General features: G+C 31.5%; 2 protein-coding genes and 1 pseudogene across 11 annotated transcripts in view; 1 reads left to right on the forward strand and 2 right to left on the reverse strand.

Annotated features, from left to right (window-relative positions):
• Window positions 1-1,926: 1,926 nt before the first annotated feature.
• LOC145184570 (QRFP-like peptide receptor) lies at window positions 1,927-10,873 on the reverse strand. 2 transcript variants are annotated; one of them, XM_090093894.1, is made up of 2 exons: window positions 10,753-10,873; window positions 1,927-5,883 (listed from the first exon to the last, which is right to left on the reverse strand). In XM_090093894.1, the coding sequence occupies exon 2, from the start codon at window positions 5,869-5,871 to the stop codon at window positions 4,597-4,599; it is 1,275 nt and encodes a 424-aa protein (XP_089950020.1). In that variant the 5' UTR covers window positions 5,872-5,883; window positions 10,753-10,873; the 3' UTR covers window positions 1,927-4,596. The 2 variants fall into 2 exon arrangements, with proteins under 2 accessions (XP_089950020.1, XP_089950019.1); XM_090093893.1 differs by lacking the exon at window positions 10,753-10,873 and adding an exon at window positions 6,712-7,190.
• A 3,494-nt stretch (window positions 10,874-14,367) lies between these two features.
• Window positions 14,368-16,216, reverse strand: LOC149886186 (uncharacterized; annotated as a pseudogene).
• A 2,958-nt stretch (window positions 16,217-19,174) lies between these two features.
• The window catches only part of LOC149886187 (uncharacterized), a 55,884-nt gene continuing 55,092 nt past the window's right edge, over window positions 19,175-19,966 (forward strand). For 4 of the 9 annotated variants that reach the window (XR_016454207.1, XR_016454206.1, XM_090093352.1 and 1 more), the window contains exon 1: window positions 19,614-19,892. The gene's annotated coding sequence lies outside the window, so the exon portion shown is untranslated. Of the gene's footprint in view, window positions 19,363-19,602; window positions 19,893-19,966 lie in introns of those variants that run through there. The other 5 variants (XR_016454211.1, XM_090093355.1, XR_016454208.1 and 2 more) reach the window with 4 other exon arrangements.

Consider the following 19,966-nt stretch of genomic DNA (forward strand, 5'->3'; position numbering starts at 1 on the left):
TTGCATTCCCGTTAGCATTCGGATACCTTCAAATTACTAAAATGGTCGACTGATATGATTTTCTAATCAATAGCATCAAGTAATTTTTTCATGTTTTTATGAGTTTTGTTCAAGTGTACGGATTAAGCTACAGCAGTTTATGGCTTCTGACTGCCATTGCGCAATAACACGGTCTTCAAACTCCTACTAGATGAATCTATAGACGCCGATCACGTTAAAAATTTACTGGAGAAACTTCGGAAAGGTCTTTAATATTGCTACTGTAGCACAATAGTCAACAATAAAAAATTAAGATAACTGGCTGCTCCTCTTTCCATAGTTGCATGCTTTAATGCCAACTGCAAGCAAACTTTTTTCTTTCAGTCGCGATGTCAAAAATTTAACTTGCTTCTTGCAGAGATTCAAATCTTTGACCGAATCATTCAGTTACCGTAAATTTAGTAAATCTTTAAAAAAAAACTACTTAGCATAGATTTTAAATATTCGGACCAAAGGTATCAAAATGTGACAACCATTGTGGAACGGAGGTAGTACTATCTATTTTTAATTCAAATGGTTTAGTAGATTTTCTAGAGTTAATTTTTGAAACTGAGCCTGTTTGAAATGTTGTCAACTGCCTGGAACATTTTCTAAAAATAAATAGCAAATCAATTTCCGGTTTTGCTCATGATCTTTGGCAGCATTTGGCATTTTAATGGATTGATTTAAAATAAAGTAAAAGTTTAGCAAAAAATGATGGCCTCAAAAGGCAGCCAAAAATGGGCACAAGTATGATTGAAAAAGTAAAAATGCATAACTTTATATATATTTGCATAACTATATATATTTTTCATTAGATTCAATGGAGAAAATTCCTTTCACATGAGCAGGTCCAAAAACCAATAAAACAGAAACTTGAAAATCAATTTTTTTCTGCAGTCGTACTAGATGGATTTCTAAACTGCCTCTACAGGATATGGAATAATGTTTACTACCATTTTGTATAAATGGCGTTCTCTGGTCAGCCCTTCTCCCATAAAAACAAAAGTGCGTCGTTTCCCAAATATTCCTACAGTTTTTCGTAATTTTTAGCCAACGCATGCTACCAAATTAAACTTAACCCTTTCATGCTCAAATTATTTTCACATAACTAACATAACCCATAAAAAATCATCTACAAAAAGAGTAGTACTATGAAATGTTAAAGTAGACTCTTTCTACCGCCTTTTACAACTCTCCTTTATAAAATAATATTGTTTTCAATCGGTTAGAATGCACTATTTGCATTAGGGAAGCTTAGCTTATTTGTTGTTATAAAACAACCCAGCGCATGAAAGGGTTAATGTTCAACGCACAAGAAAACATTAATCTTTACTGCGCATGCAGGTTAAAGTTCGATGTTTTTTTAAATTAAGTTTAAACTTTCAGCAATTTGTCATTATTTTAATGTTTACTAGAAATCCAAATTTAATACCAGAAAGGTATGTGTTATTCTTAAATTTCGGACTTCCTTAAAATTTTATTTCTTCATCCAATTCTATTTGCTATTAAAAAAACACTATGCTACGGCTCTTTTTTGTTTATTTACATTTGCATTATCCTGGAATTGTCTGTCAGCATTATTTTGGTATTATTCTCGTATTCCTAAAACTTAAATAAAGTTAAAGAAAGGCTTAGATTTTTTGTTAAAATAACAGTCTAAAAAACTCAAAGTTCAATTGAGTTTTTTTGACCATTCTTCGACGATGTATTGAGCATTCATTTAAAATTTCTTTTGTCTGCAATCATTGATCAAAATTTCCAGTGCTTTTTGAATCTCATAGACCTTTTTAGAACAATTCTCTTGGCAACAAGATCATTACAACAGCAACACATTTATTGAGCCCAATTGCGGACGCATACAGTTTTTTCAAGGGTATTTTTCAACATTTTTTCATTGTTAAACTCTTTTTGTAATATGAATAATAGAGGCGAGCGGATAATATTACTACTAAGGCTGTCAACGGGTACCCGGTTACCCGGTTACCCGGTTACCCGCTCGTTGGTTACTTCCCGGGCAGCATTATCAAATGACGCGTAACCGTTGTCGATAACGGCTCAAACATAAACCAAGCTATGGACTTTCTTGATGAATGGCCGGATCAGCGCTGCTTTGCTCACACGCTACAGTTAGCAATAGGAGCTGGTCTGAAACTTCCACCAATTGTGAATATGATTCGGGCTGCAAGGTATTTGGCGGCACACTTCAAGCGAAGTGCGTTAGCAATGCCGGAATTACATAACAAAGAAGCAGCAATGAGATCTAAGGATGATAGACTGCTCTACACGATGGAATTTCACTTTAGACATGTTAGAGAGATTAGTGAAGCTACGTTGGGCGATTGGAGCCGTGCTGTATGACCGAAATTTTACCACAAAAAGAAATGCGTCAACTCTACAAATGACGGATGAAAACTGGTTGCTTGCGCAAGCCATTATACCAATTCTGAAACCATTAAAGCAGGTCATAACTATGTCATCTGGTCACAAATATCCTTCGTTGTCATTAGTTTATCCGCTGTTGTCTATTATTCTAAAAAATGTTTGAGTAGCAAAACTAGATGAATGCACAGCTGCCAATAATTTCAGAAATGTCATTACTGAAATAACAAAGAGATATTTTCCGGATAGATTCAGTGCACTACCTGGAACAAGAGCATCTGTATTAGATCCACGTTGTAGGCTTTTAAAATTTTTTAAAGACCCAATTCGAAATGAATACTCCGCCATTAAAGCTTAACCAGACTTACCGAAGGAAAATGTTTTTGATGAACTAGTATTGCTGTGCACAGCCAAAGAAGGGTTTGGACATATGGATGAAATGGCGTCTTAACTTTCGGAAACGCCATTGACTGTCAACGAAAATATCACAGAGTTTTGGCGAGATAGCACCAAACGTTACCCAAAGCTTTCTATTTTGGCTCGCAAGTACATGTGCATACCTGCAACTTCGGTGCCAGCAGAATAAGCTTTTTCAACTTCTGGATATGTGGTAAATCGACGGCGTACATCATTGGCACCCGTAATAGTAGACATTTTAGTTTTTCTTAACCTTAATTAGGAGTTGTATAACCTGGACACTTTATGTAAAATAAAGTTTAGATTTAAGTGAAATTTTAAATGAATGACATCATTGATTGAGATGTTTTTATTGTTTTTTATTTTTTATAAGTAGAACTTTTATAAAAAAAATTGTTTTTTAACGGGTACCCGGGTACCTACCCGTTCATTCAACGGGTACCCGGGCAAGCATTTTTGTGATTTTTGACAGCCTTTAATTGCTACATGCACTTTGAAATATTTTTTCAGCCATCAAAAACCACTAGTGTAAATTTTTGACTACACTTGAGAACAATCTACATCCATAGGGAGAATGAACCTGTTAATGATGAATATTACAGCTCATTATTGCTAAACTTATGATTCTGTAATTAATACTTAATGATTTTAATATATTTTTCTACTTATCTATTTCTTTAAGGATTTCTTATCACTTCCATCATTGTTCTTGCCCATGGATGAACCATTAGAAATCTAAAATAATTGAACATCTTCTGATAATTAATGTCGCTAAGCTAAGTCAGTTTACCGAAATATTTCTATTTTAATGTCAAAATCAGTTCTAGCATGCTTTGTACTGATTCCCGTTCAAGGTCTTTTCACAACTTGGTTTATGTTCTGATATCTCTTTTGATTCTAATTCCAGTTGAACAATATGAAATTTTTTTGTATACGTGCAGAGGTAATCCGTGAAGAGTCAAACTTAAGATTTCTAAAAGAGAGCTTTTCAGAATCAAAGCCTAAGTTCTTATTAAAAGTTTAATTCTGAAAAGTATAGCAATCGCTTTCTCGCACCAAGATGGCAAGGAGGAGAGAGAAGTGTTGGTATTTAGGACGGATTTAAGTTACATGGAGTCGGTTTATGCCCAATCTATACCCGTTATTCACTTAACATGTTGCAGTGTATCCTTCATACCCTTACACACGCTCACAAACTTACGCAACTGTTGTTTTTATCAATATTTAAAATCAATATTTAAAATCAGTACTTTTCAATGAAGACATAAAAATCTTTAGAACTGGTTTTATCCATAACTCTCACTAAAAAACAGTCAGTTTATCTAAAGACAATTTATTATATTCTATACTTTATTTTCAAACAGATTCGTCAAAATTTCATATGACCTAAAAGAACTTCAGATTTAAGACCTTTGATTCACTTAATGATTACGTCCTTTACAGTCCGTTGTGTCTTAAGCTTTCCTGCTTTTGAAGGAGTTAATGCAGCTCATATTAATAATTTATATCGAAATCTTCACAAAGCAATATGAAAAACATCATTTCGTGAAGCGTTTTTGGTAAAAATATCGCTTTAATCTTAAAAGTATTAAAAACTGAATGTAAACACGTTCAACATCTTCAATTCATCCAACACGTTCACACGCTCCACACGCAACGCCATTAAAACATTCTTTTTTAAAAGTAGTTTTAGCATTAAGTGTCTTTTTGACTTTGTGTTTTATTCCTGTTCTATATATAGATCTTTACGCATCTCAAGAAAACTGAAATAGTTTCTTCCTAAGGAGTTTTATTACCTGCTCTGACAAAATTCATCTGAATTGTTGATTCAGACATACTGCGAGATGACGACACTTCTAATGAAGAACGCCTATTTAGAATACAGAGCAAGTCTTTCAATTGAGATCTGAACTTATCATCTACCACCGAATAAATAATAGGATTTACAGCAGCATGAAATCCGTACGGAATCTCAGATATCATTTTTAAAAAGCGTATCACGTTTCGATTTTTGATGTTGCTCAGTCCGTAAAGATCATTGATAATCCAAACAACTCGGTTTGGAAGAACTAATATTGCAAACATCACTAAAATTGAAATGAGCATAATCATCGTTTTTTTGTTTTTAACCACGCGTAATCTTTGCTGCTCGTCGTTTAAAACTTTGCTCTTTACGTACACTTTTTTCAGCCAAACAATCATTATTGTATAAAGAACAACTAGCAAAGCTATTGGTATAAGGTAATATATAAAAAACAAGACCCATGTGTAAACGGTAGATTTACTTTTGCTCCATTTTTCTTCACACGTTGTAAAGTTCCCGAGCTGAAGAACTACCAACGGCGGAACAACTGAAAGTAAGCCTGCCACTACGTTGATGCTCATAGCTATTCTCAATCTAGATTTACTAAAAGCTGCACTGAACAGGTGTACAATACCAAGATATCTATCTACTGCAATAATGACTATGAAACCCACAGCTATATTAGCGCTCGCAGCTAGTATAGCTCGAAGAACCTTACACAGAACTAAACCGTACAACCATCGGCATGTCCATGTCTCAGGAATACTTACAATAGTTTGGACAACCGCGAACATAAAGTCAGAAATAGCTAAGCCTGTAATTAATCGGCGAAATCTAGAGAGCTCTCCCCAACCGATAAGTCCAAAGCCAATTACAAACCCGTTACCAACCAATGCAAGAGCTGAGGATATAAGATTTCCGATACCTATTACTTTATTTGTCACGTTATCACAAGAAAATGTTACGGTTACTTCTTTTCCTTGTTTTATAAAAGCACAAATAGCGGTCATGTTTGGGTTTGTGCAGGAGCAACTCTCCGCCAAAAATCCTAATAGTTTACAAACTTCTTCAAGAGTCATCTTTGAAATATCAATTCCTCCATTACTATCAACAATCTCAGTAGTTGTCATAGATTCGGTTGAAGTGTAAACTGTGGTGGCAAAAAAATGGTCAGTGGTTAAGGTTAAGTTTGTTTCGCTGCCATTAACGTAAACAGCCATAATCAATGCAATGAAGAGCAGAAAGCGCATCTTCAGCTATAGCTAAAAAGCAGAATACAATTTTGAAATCATTTTGTAAACTAGTTATTTTCTAAATCATTTTTATCATCTTCTGGTGATAAACAACCCTAAAAAAGCTCCCTTATCTTTCATCTGTATTATGATTAACTTTTTGAGTTTGATTTTAAAAGTAATAGTTTATTTGCAACAACAAAATATTTTTATTGACAGAGATTTATAATGACCCAAAATAAATATCTTAATTTTCTGCAAATAGTTTTGACACTTGGCTGGAAAGAGATTTCAAAAGTTTTCAAAACGCATCAAGACATCAAGAAGTGAACTGTCTTTTGTTGATAAGTGGAGAAGAATGTTGTTTGTGTGTGAAATCAAGATATTTTTCAAGACAAGAAAAATATTTTAAGGCCAGCATGCGCAGAAGAAAAATTTTTTAGTTTGCGAAATTTTACAATAAATATACAATATCCCCGTGCTCCCATCTGAATATTTTTCTGTCCGCAGAAAACAGATCACTCTGAAGATGGCTTCAATTTAGATAACAACATCGATTAAGATGTTTCCCGTAACTTAATTGATCTACCACATCTAATTTAAATCACAGACAATATGCAATCATATAACAAAAGATTTTTCGCCGCGACTAAACTAAATCCGGTTGAAAGAACCAAGATAACCGTCGTTCTGCTAATCTGCTGATATATATTTGCACATTTTTTTTCTATTTGAATGTTTAAGAAAAATATATCAATAAAGAACAACAGCTTTTTTGATATTGTCTGGTGTAAAAGTCCTAAATAAATAATCATAAAGCAATGGGTTTTACAACAAGAAATGAATTTTCAAACTTACATGATAAAAGCGTTTCGAGAAGTTGTCGATAGTAAATCTTTATATCTTCTTAGAAAAATGCATCTCTATTTTAAACAACTTACAAATAGTAACTGTTTAATCTGGTCGCGATAATCATATAAAAACATCAGTTACGAGGAGGTTATTAACTGCATTGCACCACAGTTTTGGGTATGACGTAAAGGATAAACGTAATAGCCACGTTGTACTTATTGAATATTATGGTCGAAATTATTAAAAATATTATGGTTGAAATTATTAAAAATATGTATGATATACTATTAAATATATATTAAAAATATTATGGTTGAAAACTTTAGAGTAGACAATCATATATTTTTTAAATTTTAAATGTTTTAAATGCAACATTTCCTCATATGTAATTAGATATGTGATTAAATAGTTCTTCATTACGATAAATGTTTGAAAAAATAAGAAATGTAATTGATAACATCAACAAGGTATTCATGAAAGTTAGAATGCCAGAAATTCTTCTTCTACTCAAAATAAACACGAAACTGCAGCTTCTTTTTAAGGTGATAATCATAATTTGTTTAAAAAAGGAACGCCTTAAAAAAATATTTTGAACCTCGAAAAATAATACTTTTGTATTTAACTGAATTTTTTTAACAACATGATAAATGGCGAAACAACCAAATGATAATTACACCTTCTACTATGCTTGTTTTTTTAAAACACGTACAGAACAAAATTTCATCACCATATTTAAATATATTTATACAATAGTATACTTACATAGTATACTTTATTTTCTATAGATGTAATTTAAAAACTTTTTAATTTAGATTAATAATTATTTCTTTTAAATCTGTAAATTAGTAAAACAAGATATGAGATTTGTAAAATCTATACATGCCATTATCCACAGTTGGCCATAAATCTGTAGCCCGTGATACACCATACCAAACTATTCCATTTATTGACTTTACCTCTGCACGAAATAATTCTCAAGTCTGTGTAGTTAGGCTATCACAAAAAATACAAACTCTTCATCGTCATCAGTTTTGATAGCTGGTTTCAAACCTTTCCTTTACCAATTCGATACCACACTTTGTACCTGCCAATGCGTTTGGTTACCGATAGACATCAACGTCTTTGTGGTAAGGTTTTTTCTCATCGGAGAACTTGATCAACGTTAAACCGACGGTTACGTCCAAATCTTCTGCTTTTGGCATCATATGATGATTTTACGCTACCTGGTTTTGTAACCCCTTCGCAAAGTTGGGTATAAGATTTTATCAATACCAACCAGTATCTACTTTTATCGAGCTGCTTCTTTTGTTGCATGCGTCTTAACTTGACTTTGTAAAGTCGAATGAATCTGTTAGTTGCGTTTTTAAGAGTTTTTCCAGCGTTTGGATGCAACTGTTTGTAGATCTTATTCGCATTTACTAAAAAATGTGCAGATGAAACATTCAAACCTTTGATAAGTGTACCAAATTTTAATAACAGCGGCTTCAATTATAAAGCGATAATTGTTTTTCCATGTATTAACTACCGAAAAGACCAATCTAAATGTCTCGGAGCTGTAAAATCTACAATTCAATTGTATTAGTTTGGGTTGGGGATTGTCCGAGTCCCAATAGGAACCGAACGAGACTTGACCCTAACGGGTATCGGACATCAATCAAAGCAAAAAAACTTTATCGGACTCCAATTACCCGAACGGTTTTTACCCGATAACGCTGATAAGATCGGATAGTTGAAATTTTCCTTACCCGACGCGACTCAATCTTTCGGGTAATTCAAATTTTCAGTACCCGAATGTAATTGATCCAATCGGTACCCAACTTCGATTACCCGTTAAAAATAACTTCTGAACGAATCTTTCGCTTATTCAGTGAAAAAGGTCTATTTTGTTCAAAGATAATTTATATTTTTTAAAAAAGTTAACAACAAAAAATATAACCGTAAAAATCGCAGAAATTACATTTTCACTTGACCTATTTGACAGTTAAACAAATTTAATATATATGTTCATATTTTCTTCATGCTATTCATGCACTCCGGTTGGCAAAGTCGCGAATAGTTAAAAGAAATGCTAGTAATTGGGAATAGTTGCGAATTATTCTAAAAATTCAAATGATTGTAAATGTTAGGGCACAAGCTTAGTAAAAACTCTCTGCCCTTAAGGCTAGTCTTTTTGCCCATAAAAGTCAGAAGGGTAATAAAACTAAACGTCTGTCCAATTCATTCCAGGGTTTTCTTTGCTATTTTGAGCATTCCTGCATGTTTAGCATCCTCAGAGCGTTTGTTTAGCACTTCCAGCCTGACAATCACGAAGGGAAGAAATCGTATGGATCCTCTGAAAACTGAAAAAAATGCTCTTCATCAATTGCAACTTCTCTCCATTTGAGAAAAAAATTGAGAGTAGTTGCAATTGATAGTAGACAGGCCTGTCAATTCTAAAAGTGTTACAAAAAATACCGTTGATGCCACTTTTATAGAAGAAAAGTCTATTCGATCGAATTTGGGGCAATAAAAGTTAATGTCAAAAAGTATTTTTGGATAAAAATTATCAAGAGTTTTCATAAAAAAGATGCGCTTGAAATGGATGCTTAATGTTGATAAACTTGTCTCTTTTCATATGGTGTACCAACTTACCCTGAGAGTATAGGCAATTTAGCCATGGCGGGAGTAAGTTGGCAGATATTTTTTTTCTTTTTTGGAGACCCTTTTTGAGCTACCAAATATTTCTTTTTTAATTGACACTTGAACACGCTTGCCAATTCTTTTGAAGTGCAGTTTGATATCCTCAAAAAAGTTCACCTAGAAATGCACAGAGCTTAAAAACTAAAACTGCAGCCAAATAGCCCCGATCTCCCCTATGGACATATATGACATTGAAGGAGACAGAGTTTGTCAAAAATGTTTTTTAAAAACCCTGATTTCTTTCAGTTTATTAAACAAGCAGCACATCCTTAAATTTTAAATGGTTGTTTTGTAATCAGTGGTAAAATTTCAAAGGTAAAAATGCCATATTTGCTAGAGTTTTATTTCTATGATGACTAAGGCAACTAGTGTGTTTAGAAAGATAACTTTTGGTACCAAATCTCCATTTATTTTCACAACTTTTAACCTGCTTCATTTACTGATGTTTTTATGTAACTGCGGCAGTTCAAGTTATATCCTTCTTTAATGTACTTCTAGTTTAAATAAGTTTAATTTAGTTTCTTATTTAAGTTTTAGTTAATACATGCTACTGACTCATTCAAAAATACTAAGTGTACCCTATTTCCATAGCAACTCGTAGCGAATGTTAATGACTACGATTTTGGCAACTTTTGCTAATTTTCGGGACCCGAACGGTGATTAAGCAAAAAAACCAAACGAGTACGGGTTTATGGTAATAAAAAATTCAATATTCGAACGGGTACCCGATAATTTATCGGTTTCGGTTCCTTAACTGTCTTTGCTCGTTAACCCTTTCGGTTATTGTTTCGGGTTCTCGGGCTGTCGGGTTATTAAAGGGGTCCCGAATGGATCAAAATAGCTATATCATGAGGCTCGAGAACTGTTTGATTCTGAATGAGGAAGGTTTGGTAGAGTAATTCAACAACTTGTCAATGTCAGAAGCTTTTCAATTCTATAAGAAGAACGGCTGAACTTTGTAACAAGAACAAAGGTGACTACATTTCTTATTAACTAATTTAGTCTGCTGAACTTATAAGCACTCTTTTCTTTTTTTAACTTAAAAAATTTAGTAAAAACATGTATAGTATGTATTTATTTTCTCCGTTATTATAATCCCAGGAGATTAAAAAGTTTTGTTTTTAAACTAGCTAAAAATTCGTATTTTCACTATTATTATTATTTCGAAAAAATGTTTTCTATTTATATCTTGAGTGTGCTAAATTTTTTATCAATGTTTTATATTCTCGATATAAAATAAATCATAAAACAATTTGCTGCTCAAAATTCACAAACTTTTAGTGAACTTTAACAACACGAAACTTTTTAAATCTTTTCAAAAAACGAATTACACTCAATAAAAGCACAATAAACTGAATATTTACTTACAATCAGTCCATTCCTTATTTCTTTCAGACATGTAATAATAGCTTTTGGAATTAACAGGTATCAGATAGTTTTTGCCGTGGTGAAATTACTTAGTTTACATATGATTTTGTAATCACAAACTTAACATAGAAATGTTTGTCATAACTGTTATGTTATGATAGTATTAAATGACATTTGTGGAGGTGTTAACTTACAATGCCTAAACGAGGCAACAAACATTTTAATACTTTTCAACAAACTTAGCTGTTTCGACATTTTTATATTCATTTTTTTTTTAAATATGAATATCTTAATGATAAGATTATTAGCAGTTAATAGCAGCAGCAGAAGCAATAGTAACAACCATACGCAAATGGTTCTACATTTTTATTCCGTTTTTTGTTGGGGAAAGGATATTGGCAATTACCGTTTAATTTGGGCAATTTTTGAGCGCTTGCAGAAAGTAATAATTCAACTTTTTTTAATCAGTCAGTCAATGACCAATATATTGTCTGTCATTGGTAACTGTTCTAATTCACAGCTTTTGTTCCTGTTTTGATTTGCGGGGATGGCGTCTTTCCAGTGTGAACAGTTCTTTCAAAAAAAAAGCCAAATAAAAAAGCATTATTTTATAAGTAATTTTAAAAGGATAGTAAATGAATTAAGAGGCTTTTAGTAAATTTTAGCAAAGACGTGATGCATTTTGTAAAAAAAAAAAAAAAAAGAAAATGCAAGCAAAAAAATTTCTTAGAAAGTTTAGCTTAGGTTTTCCTGCACAATATTTAGTTTTAAAAAAAGGAAAAATTACAAAAAACTAGCGAAAAGAAAAATACTATTGTGAAATTAGAGAAAATGATAAATGTATGGCATAACTTTCTACTTATACAAAACACATTTCTGACACGTGTAAATAAAAAGTATGACAAATGTATGAGGAATGTAGACAACATGCATGTTTGACTCGCATGTTGACCAAATATATTTATGAAATGCACTATTGTGACCTTAAAACAAAGGTTCAGAAAATCAAAATGCTCCAGACTCAATGACCACTTATAAGTATGAAACTAAATAAAGGATGTAAAAGTGAGGCGCTAAACAGATTTTTTGAAGAAATTGAAGATTCATAGGATGGATCAGTCATTTCATTCTTGTTGAAGCGATCTTACTAGAAACTTTTTAACTAACAGTTGATGACGTCATATAGTGTATTGGCAACTTGAGACGGCACACGGTCGTTTAGCAACAGATATTTATTGTGCGCATGCGCATTGCACATAAACTTATATCCGCTACTAAGGGTGTTATTTTACTAGCCTTGAAATCCGACATTAAGTGGGCTCTTTAAATCTTTGTTATATACGAAACAAATAATTTAAAACTGAACAATCAACATTCTCATTGTAAGCTTACATCCTATTAAGTGTGACTGCATTAAAACAAACGCAGATATTTCACGCTTAAATGCTATAATCCGACTGTGAAATTGCCCGATATTGTCCCCACGGATTTTACTGCTATTCTTATTCTTAAAAAAAGTTAGGAAAATCAATATCTTTTAAGGTAGTGTTATATATCATTAAAAAGAATAAAAGCTGTGTTATAATATTTAGCATAATATTTCACCAGCCATTTTTTTAAACAAAGATGTGATGCTAAAAAGTTGGGTAGTATTTCGCTATTTTTTTACTATTATAAAGACAATATGGCCAACTTATTTCAACAATATTGTTAGTAACTTTATACTAACACGTTATGTATATATATTTATACATAACATCAACTTTATATTTTTATTCTGTAGCTCTTTTTCGTATGAGGAGTGATTTTCAAGACTTTGCGATCAAGTTATTTCTTGTATAATAATCTCTTGATATACTTTCTAGTTTTCGGGTTCCAGACATGCTTGAATATATTCTTTCTATGTTATAAAATTCTGCATGTATATTCTCACCACCTTGTTCCCCATATAATCCAAGGCCCACTTCCCATGTATTCAAAAACACTCCAATGTGATTCTCCAACATATGCATTTTTGGAGTTATTGATTCGTTTGGCCAAGTAGTTCGAAAAAAATCCATTAGTTCACGTACTGTTGTTTCTAAAATAAAACAAAATTAACAAATAAATGTAAAAGTAAATTTAAAAATAATCAATCGATCCACTGGACCTGAAGGAAGAATTTTAGCAGTTATTGTAAAATAAAAGGCTTGGTACTCACATTAACTCACAGCTGGTGTTGAAGGGCGTTTAATCAGGAAAATGGAATAAGATTGATTAGGTTCCACAAAGACTTATATATAGCCTATAGACTTACCGAAACTTTATACCTTTTCTTCGTCGAATAACTTAAAAGAATTCATTTCATTGTGATTTCATTCTTTTCGATCTTCTGTTTTCAATTGCATTTCACTTGTTGTGATTTTGGACAATAAGCAATAATGACGACCTGTTAAATTACATATTTGTTTTATTATTTACAATGTTCTTAAAGATATTAGGTATTTTCAGTAGATATGCTAAACAAATACTAAAATTATGGTCTCACCATTAGCTTCTGAGATGCCATAGACAGCACACAGAAACGTATAATCGCCAAATATAAATACACGCAAATTCTTTTCCCTAAAACGACAATCATTAAAAATAAATCATAATTAAAAAAGCAATGTTTGTTTTTCTTTAAAAATTTTGTATCACTATTACCCCAAAAAATTTCTGAAAAATTTGTTTTATTTACACTCATTTTACTGACTGAAGTTGCCTAACTTCATCTGTGTGCCTTGAGAGCCCAATTTTAAGGTTTGTTTGATAATTTTTGGCCTCGAATATATTGAAAACTGTCATGTTATTTTTTGAATTTGGATTTGCAACATTAGCTACTTGATAAATCATTTTATATGGTCACCTCCAATCTTTATATGTATTTCACTAGTAGTTACATGTTATACTTAATCATTTTTTTTATTTTTTCCCTAGGTAAACCACAATCTGCCTTCAGTGAAACAATTTCTTCTGACTCAAACTCAACTTGGGGATATGTAATTTTTTCAGTATATTGATTTTATCATTTTTGTTAAAAGAATCAAGCATAACCGCTGTTGTAGATAACACCTGATGACTAAAAAATGAGACAACTTTAAAATTGTTATTATAGCCATACTTACATAGCTATCAAATTTAATTTAAAATAAATTTATAAACAATTATATGATACTTAAAAAAATATATTCATTGGTTTTCAACAACATCTTTAAAAGCAATTCGAACTAGACGAACTGAAGTCATTGAGGCAAAATGTTTTGCCACATCCGGATCCACTTTGTTAAGACAATTCACGATACGCCGTTTGAGTTGAGGAATGCTTGTTGCTTGCCAATTATCTTCTCAGACTAAGCGTTTCAACTGACCCTAAAAGTCCTCAATTGGTCGAGCTTCTGGTACATTGGGTGGATTTTTTACCTTTGGCAGGTATTTGATGATATTGTCATCGAGAAAAGAAACCACTTCATTTGCATAGTGCGAGCTAGCTAAATCTGGCCAGAACAAGTACTCTTCATTTTTATAATGCTCATCAATGAAGGGTATTAACCGCTTGCGTAGTTATCCGATGTATGCTTGTTTGTTGATTGCCTGACCACTTTCAAAAAACATTGGTTTTGAAGTCCCTTTGGGCGATATAATCAAAAAGACTAGCACCTTTTCCTCGTACTTCTTCTTTCTTTTGAATTTGACGTCGCTAGTTGTAGATGACACGTCGCTAGAAAGTCATCGTTGCCAGCCAATGTATTCGCATATGTGAAATATGATTCGTCATCCAAGACAAATTCATAATTCCTAAATTTGAGATATATATATCTTTTTCCTCTTGTAATATCTAATATTCGTCTTGTTTTCAAGAATTTTAGATATATACGATTAGTCACAATCGAATCTTTGAGCTACTTGACGTTGTGAAACACCGTGATGATGATCAAATGCCTTTTTCAATTGGTCAATGTGTTTTTTGTCCATTTTTTTCGCATTTGGACCGCTTTAATTTTTTCGTTGATAGCCTAAATTCTTGTCTACACGTTCTACAGCACGATATATGGTCGCTCCTTCATCTAGAAAGTGTTTCACTGTGAAGATATTTGGCTTTTCCAGATGCGAATTTCTAAATTAGCAAATGCGTTTTCTTAGGTCTTTTTGCAAACTTGTTTTATACGGAGCCATTTTAAATAATACTTTAAAACTATAATATAATTTTAATAGAGTATTAAGTTCCCTATAAATATACTAATTTATTTCAATTGCATGATTATGAATAGCATAAATTGATTTAAACTTTGTCTCATTTTTTAGTCATCAGGTGTTATTTTTGCCTTTTTTGTTGGTCCTGCAGTTTCATTTAGTGATTGGTAAAGTTGAGTTTTACATCTTCGAATAGTTCTCTGGCTAATCTCAGTTGATGTTTTGTAGCTCTTCAGAATTATAGTAAACTGTATTGCCTGTGGTGACAAATTTATCTTTTAACTATATGCAAATATTTAATTAACTTTTTTTTGGAAACAATTATTTTAATTTTAAAAACAAACATATCGTACCCGAGGTTACCAGAAGAGAGTTCAAACGAATGTGGTTTGTTTTTTGCCTTTTTTTGTTTTGCCAAGTGAACAAATGTACTATCTAATTCTTTAGGAATGTCACTATTCTCACGAATTTTATAAATCTCTTTAACTGTCATTGATGAGTTGGATGATTCGGAACTATTGTGTGATATATTTGATTGTTTATAGTTTTTGCAGTAAATTTTTTATTGCAAGTATTGTTAGAACACTTTAGGACTATATTCTCAAGGATATTTTGCATTGCTTTTGAAATACCACCCATGGAGATATTACAACAGCAAGTTGTGCATTATGTTTCTGTTTCCAACTTTCCAATTATATATGGAAAAGTACATGTAGCACAAAATAAATGTTGACAGTTATTAAGTAGGACAAGTCTGTGTGATATTCTTTTTCAAACCTTACAGACACATAAATCTCTATGTGGGTTATCAGCTATGTCAATAGACTCCCTTGTCCAAATGTTCTTTTTGCCTGATGGTGGTCTTCCACATTGCTTCTTTTCTTCCTATCAGACTTCTTTAATAAACACATGCATCTTTCGAGTAAGCATAGTTGTGGCCAGTGACTTAAACTAAAAATAGAGATCGTTCCTCGTTGTTCAATATGTCTCATAACTGTATAGCATTTCATACATGTTTTTGGTGGATGGGTGTCTGACCTGTCTTCTCCTAATTCAGTGAAAAATGTCTTGTCAATTCTGATCGTTAGAGAACTTACAATAAATGAGTCATTGTCGATGTAATCTCCGCATAGTCTCCATAGTTTGACAAGACATAACATGTGATCAGTAGCAGTCGCCATTTCACGTTTTTAGGTGCGATATAGTACTTTTTTAATTCAATATTTTGTTAACTTTAAAAAATGCATGGTGAATAAAGTTAATGTTTTCTAAAAGTGTTTACATTGTAGTTTTAGAAAGTTTAGTTTTTGCTATGAAAAATTGAAAAGAAAAAGTTACAGAGGTTTGAAAAATAGGAAATTAAAAAAAATATACATTTTTTTTACAGCTGCTTAAATCTTTATCAAGAAGCAACAAAACCGGACTTTCTTTTATTTTGTTATTATCTATGATCATATGACTCTCCTTAAAAACTTTAAATGAGGTAATACAAAACTAGGAAGAAGAGATCTTAGTTTTAGAATATGTACCTATTGTAGCGAATTTAAAAATATTTAAAACAAGCTTTGAAATAAAAAAACTTCTAAAGTTACTCATGCGCACTATAAATGTCCGCCGAGGATCAATCTTAAACTACCGTGGGCAAATTGTTTTCAGCGAATCAGAAAAAATGTTGAAACTGCCTCTTATTCACAATAATGTTATTTAATCAGACATCATTGGCGAAAAAATTCAGTTGCATTTAAAAATAAGATCAAAAATTAAAGTATAATAAATCTGTAGAAATAAAAACAGTTCACACATTTTCTTTTTTTCATTATGCTTTTTTAAAAGCTCGAGAGCTTTGTTTACAGTTGAGAGTTTATTTCGCTGATATCAGCGCTCGAAAACAAAAAATAAAAATCAAACGACATGACTTGAAACACAGTTCGGTAAAATATTCAGTGGATTTGATTGAATTTATTAGTTAAGGTTTTCTTAAACTAGAAAAACCTCTCTTCTTCGTTTAGCTATTTTATACTTTGCTAGTTAAGGCAGAATGAATACAAAATATCAAAAGATCTTTTTTCTTTAATATTAAGGAATGAATCGTTCAATGGCTTTACTGACGTCAATAGTAAACGGTAAGCAAAATATACTGGTGATACACATTTAAACAATCAAACATTATATTTTTAAAAAGTCGGAACTGGTGGGATTTTTTCAACCTTTGTATTATTGAATCTTCCTCTACCGTCTATTTAGGTAGAGAAATATCGAATGAAACACGTTTTGATTTAACTCTATATAATAAGTTTATAAAACAGCTAAAAGATTTAAGAGCTTGGATCAAGGGGTGGGATTTTTGTGGTGCTCACAGTCAAATAGGTATATCCAGCCATTGGGGTTTAATATTTAAAGAATAGTTTTATGAGGATTTTTTTTATGCTTGCACAATTCACTTTAATCAGGAACAAGTAAAAAATTTTTTGCATTAATACGAGGTAAAGGAAATTAGAATGACAGAACCACAGCAATGCAATTCAAATCAGCTTATCACAATGGGTTAGTACTACTTTCAATAGAGCAACCTAATTCTGATAGTAATTGTCTCCCAGAGTCAGGTTTCTCTGTCGCAGTTACTATTGACTCATTTAACAAAGTAGTATTTGAGAATCAAATCTCTACAAATGAAAAACTGATTTTTAAACAGCTATCTGCATTATTGAAAAAAAAAAAAAAAAATTAGAACCTTGTGTATTACAAAATATTTCAAGTGAAGAGGTTTTGAAATCAGTTGCTGATTATTTGATAAAGAAAGTTCAAATTTGTCAAAAATTTATTCAAGTTCTTTCAAATTTGACACCAAGTGAAAGTAATTTATTTAATACTGATTCTTTTTCACAAAACTTGCTTCACAAAATGGAAACTATTTTTCTAATGCAAATGGAAACTTTATTAACTAAAAGGAATATTATACAACAAATTATTGAAATAACAAAAAGTGATTGCAATTTTACATATCTTTATAATGAACATGTTGATCATACCTAATTAGAAACTCTGTTTATATGAGAATATCTTACTTTTTAAGGTTTTGTAATCGAGATAAAGCACCACGAAAGAAGGCATATAAAAAAAAAGTTGGCTCGTATCTATGCTTAATTTTATTTTTGAGTTATTTTTTAAAAAAAAAACATTTTTTAAAAAAGTTGTTTTTTTTTCTCATTATCATCAGCTACTTATTTCGTATCTAAATAGGGAATAACATATATTTAAAGTAATAAAAAGCGAATAAAGTGATATATGATTTAAAGTTTAATGCAAAGCTGTGTTACAAATGTATCTTTTTATATCATTACAAATTTCAAATATTTCTTTAAGTTGCGATTTATTAAGATTATTTAGACCTGAAAGACATCCCTAATGCTTTGTGCCCAAAATTACACTAGTTTATCGGGAGTTGGCATGGACGTATAAGAAGATGGACGTGCAACTCATTGTTTTAGATCAAAGAGGCCGCAGAAATCAGCGAGCCATGAGAGTTTCCGACAAACTCTAAATTTTTACCCGTCAACAAAAAAATCTATTAAAATGGCTGCCCACAGTTTTAAAACAGAAACTCTGATCACATGTATTAGTTTAAGCTTTTATAGTATTTTTCCGATATGTCGCCTTTTTTTGCCTCAACTACTCTATAGCCTCCATAATATATTATTGCGGTTTACCAATAATATATTATGGAAAACTGGCTTCGCTAAATTCTTTAAAACTGTGACAAATTTTTTTCTTTATTGAACTTACATTTATTTTATGTATATTTATCCTTAACTGTATATATATCTGTTGTTAAACATAAAAATAGAAAATTCTATAATATTCATAGACTCCCTGGACATGAAACCATTGTTCTTTAGGTAGCTACAAAACTAGTTGATATTTTGTATTATTTATTATATCTCTAGTATATTTATGTACTAAAGCAATTAATGTACTAAAGTAGTTAAGTAGATGATCTCAGCGTTATTTCTTAAAGTATTAAGAATGTCTAGCTATATAAAATTCAGCTTAAAACTTGTTTCTATTGCTGTTATCTTTAATAAGAAAAAGAAAGTTGATGTAACTGGTTAGACGAGACCAAAAATTTCCGACATTTCGACTGACTTAAATATAATTTAGTTTCTATTGTTTAGAAAAGATTTATAACAATACGCAACGAGCATGGTTCGCAAAAAAAAAAAACAATATCGCTGCACGTCCATCTCTTAAACGTGCATGGGAGTTGGCAGGTATTGGTCGTGATGTAAAAAATTTAGCTTTCTCCTTGCAGAGATTCAAATCTTTGATCGAATCATTCAGTTCACGTAATAACTTTTGGCTATTTGTCATCGTCTTTTGGTGTAAAAACTTAGAAACAACGTAAATCTGATTTCTTTATAAATCCCTATTGTTGTTGTCAATTTAAATGTTTAATATACAAATATAAAAATATATGTTAGATACAAATATATATAATAAACATAGATATTTGTTTATAAAGAACATAAACCGTGGTATGAAAATACGAAATTCCTGTTTTCTATTTAAAATTTTTTATTTGTACTCTTTATATTGTAATTAGTTCGGATGAGATAAAAGGTTTTTTGTCTGCAATTGCGCAGCATTTTTTTAAATAAATAGTTTTCTAAGAATCGGCCTCTAAGATGTAACATACTTGGTCACAGAAAACATAAAGATTTGCGGCATCAGCATCAATAAACAACCAAATCTATTTTTCTTTTGAAATATCCACTATAATTTGGAGCTTGTGTGTATGGCAATTTTTTGTCAAAATGCAAAGAGAAACCTTTAAAAACATAAAAATGATTTTTGTCTGTAAATAAATCATTGATGATTGAGCATAAAGTATGAGGCACTGGTGTATAAAATATGAACCATTGATGATTCAGGTATTGTAAAAGTGGAAATCTTATACTATTCCTTAAATTATTCCTAAATTTATGATTATTCCTAAAATCATGTT

This window comes from Hydra viridissima, unplaced genomic scaffold (assembly GCF_058129835.1).
Source record: "Hydra viridissima isolate aposymbiotic clone 2 unplaced genomic scaffold, HvirCarnegie_v1 scaffold_7, whole genome shotgun sequence".
NCBI lineage: Eukaryota > Metazoa > Cnidaria > Hydrozoa > Anthoathecata > Hydridae > Hydra > Hydra viridissima.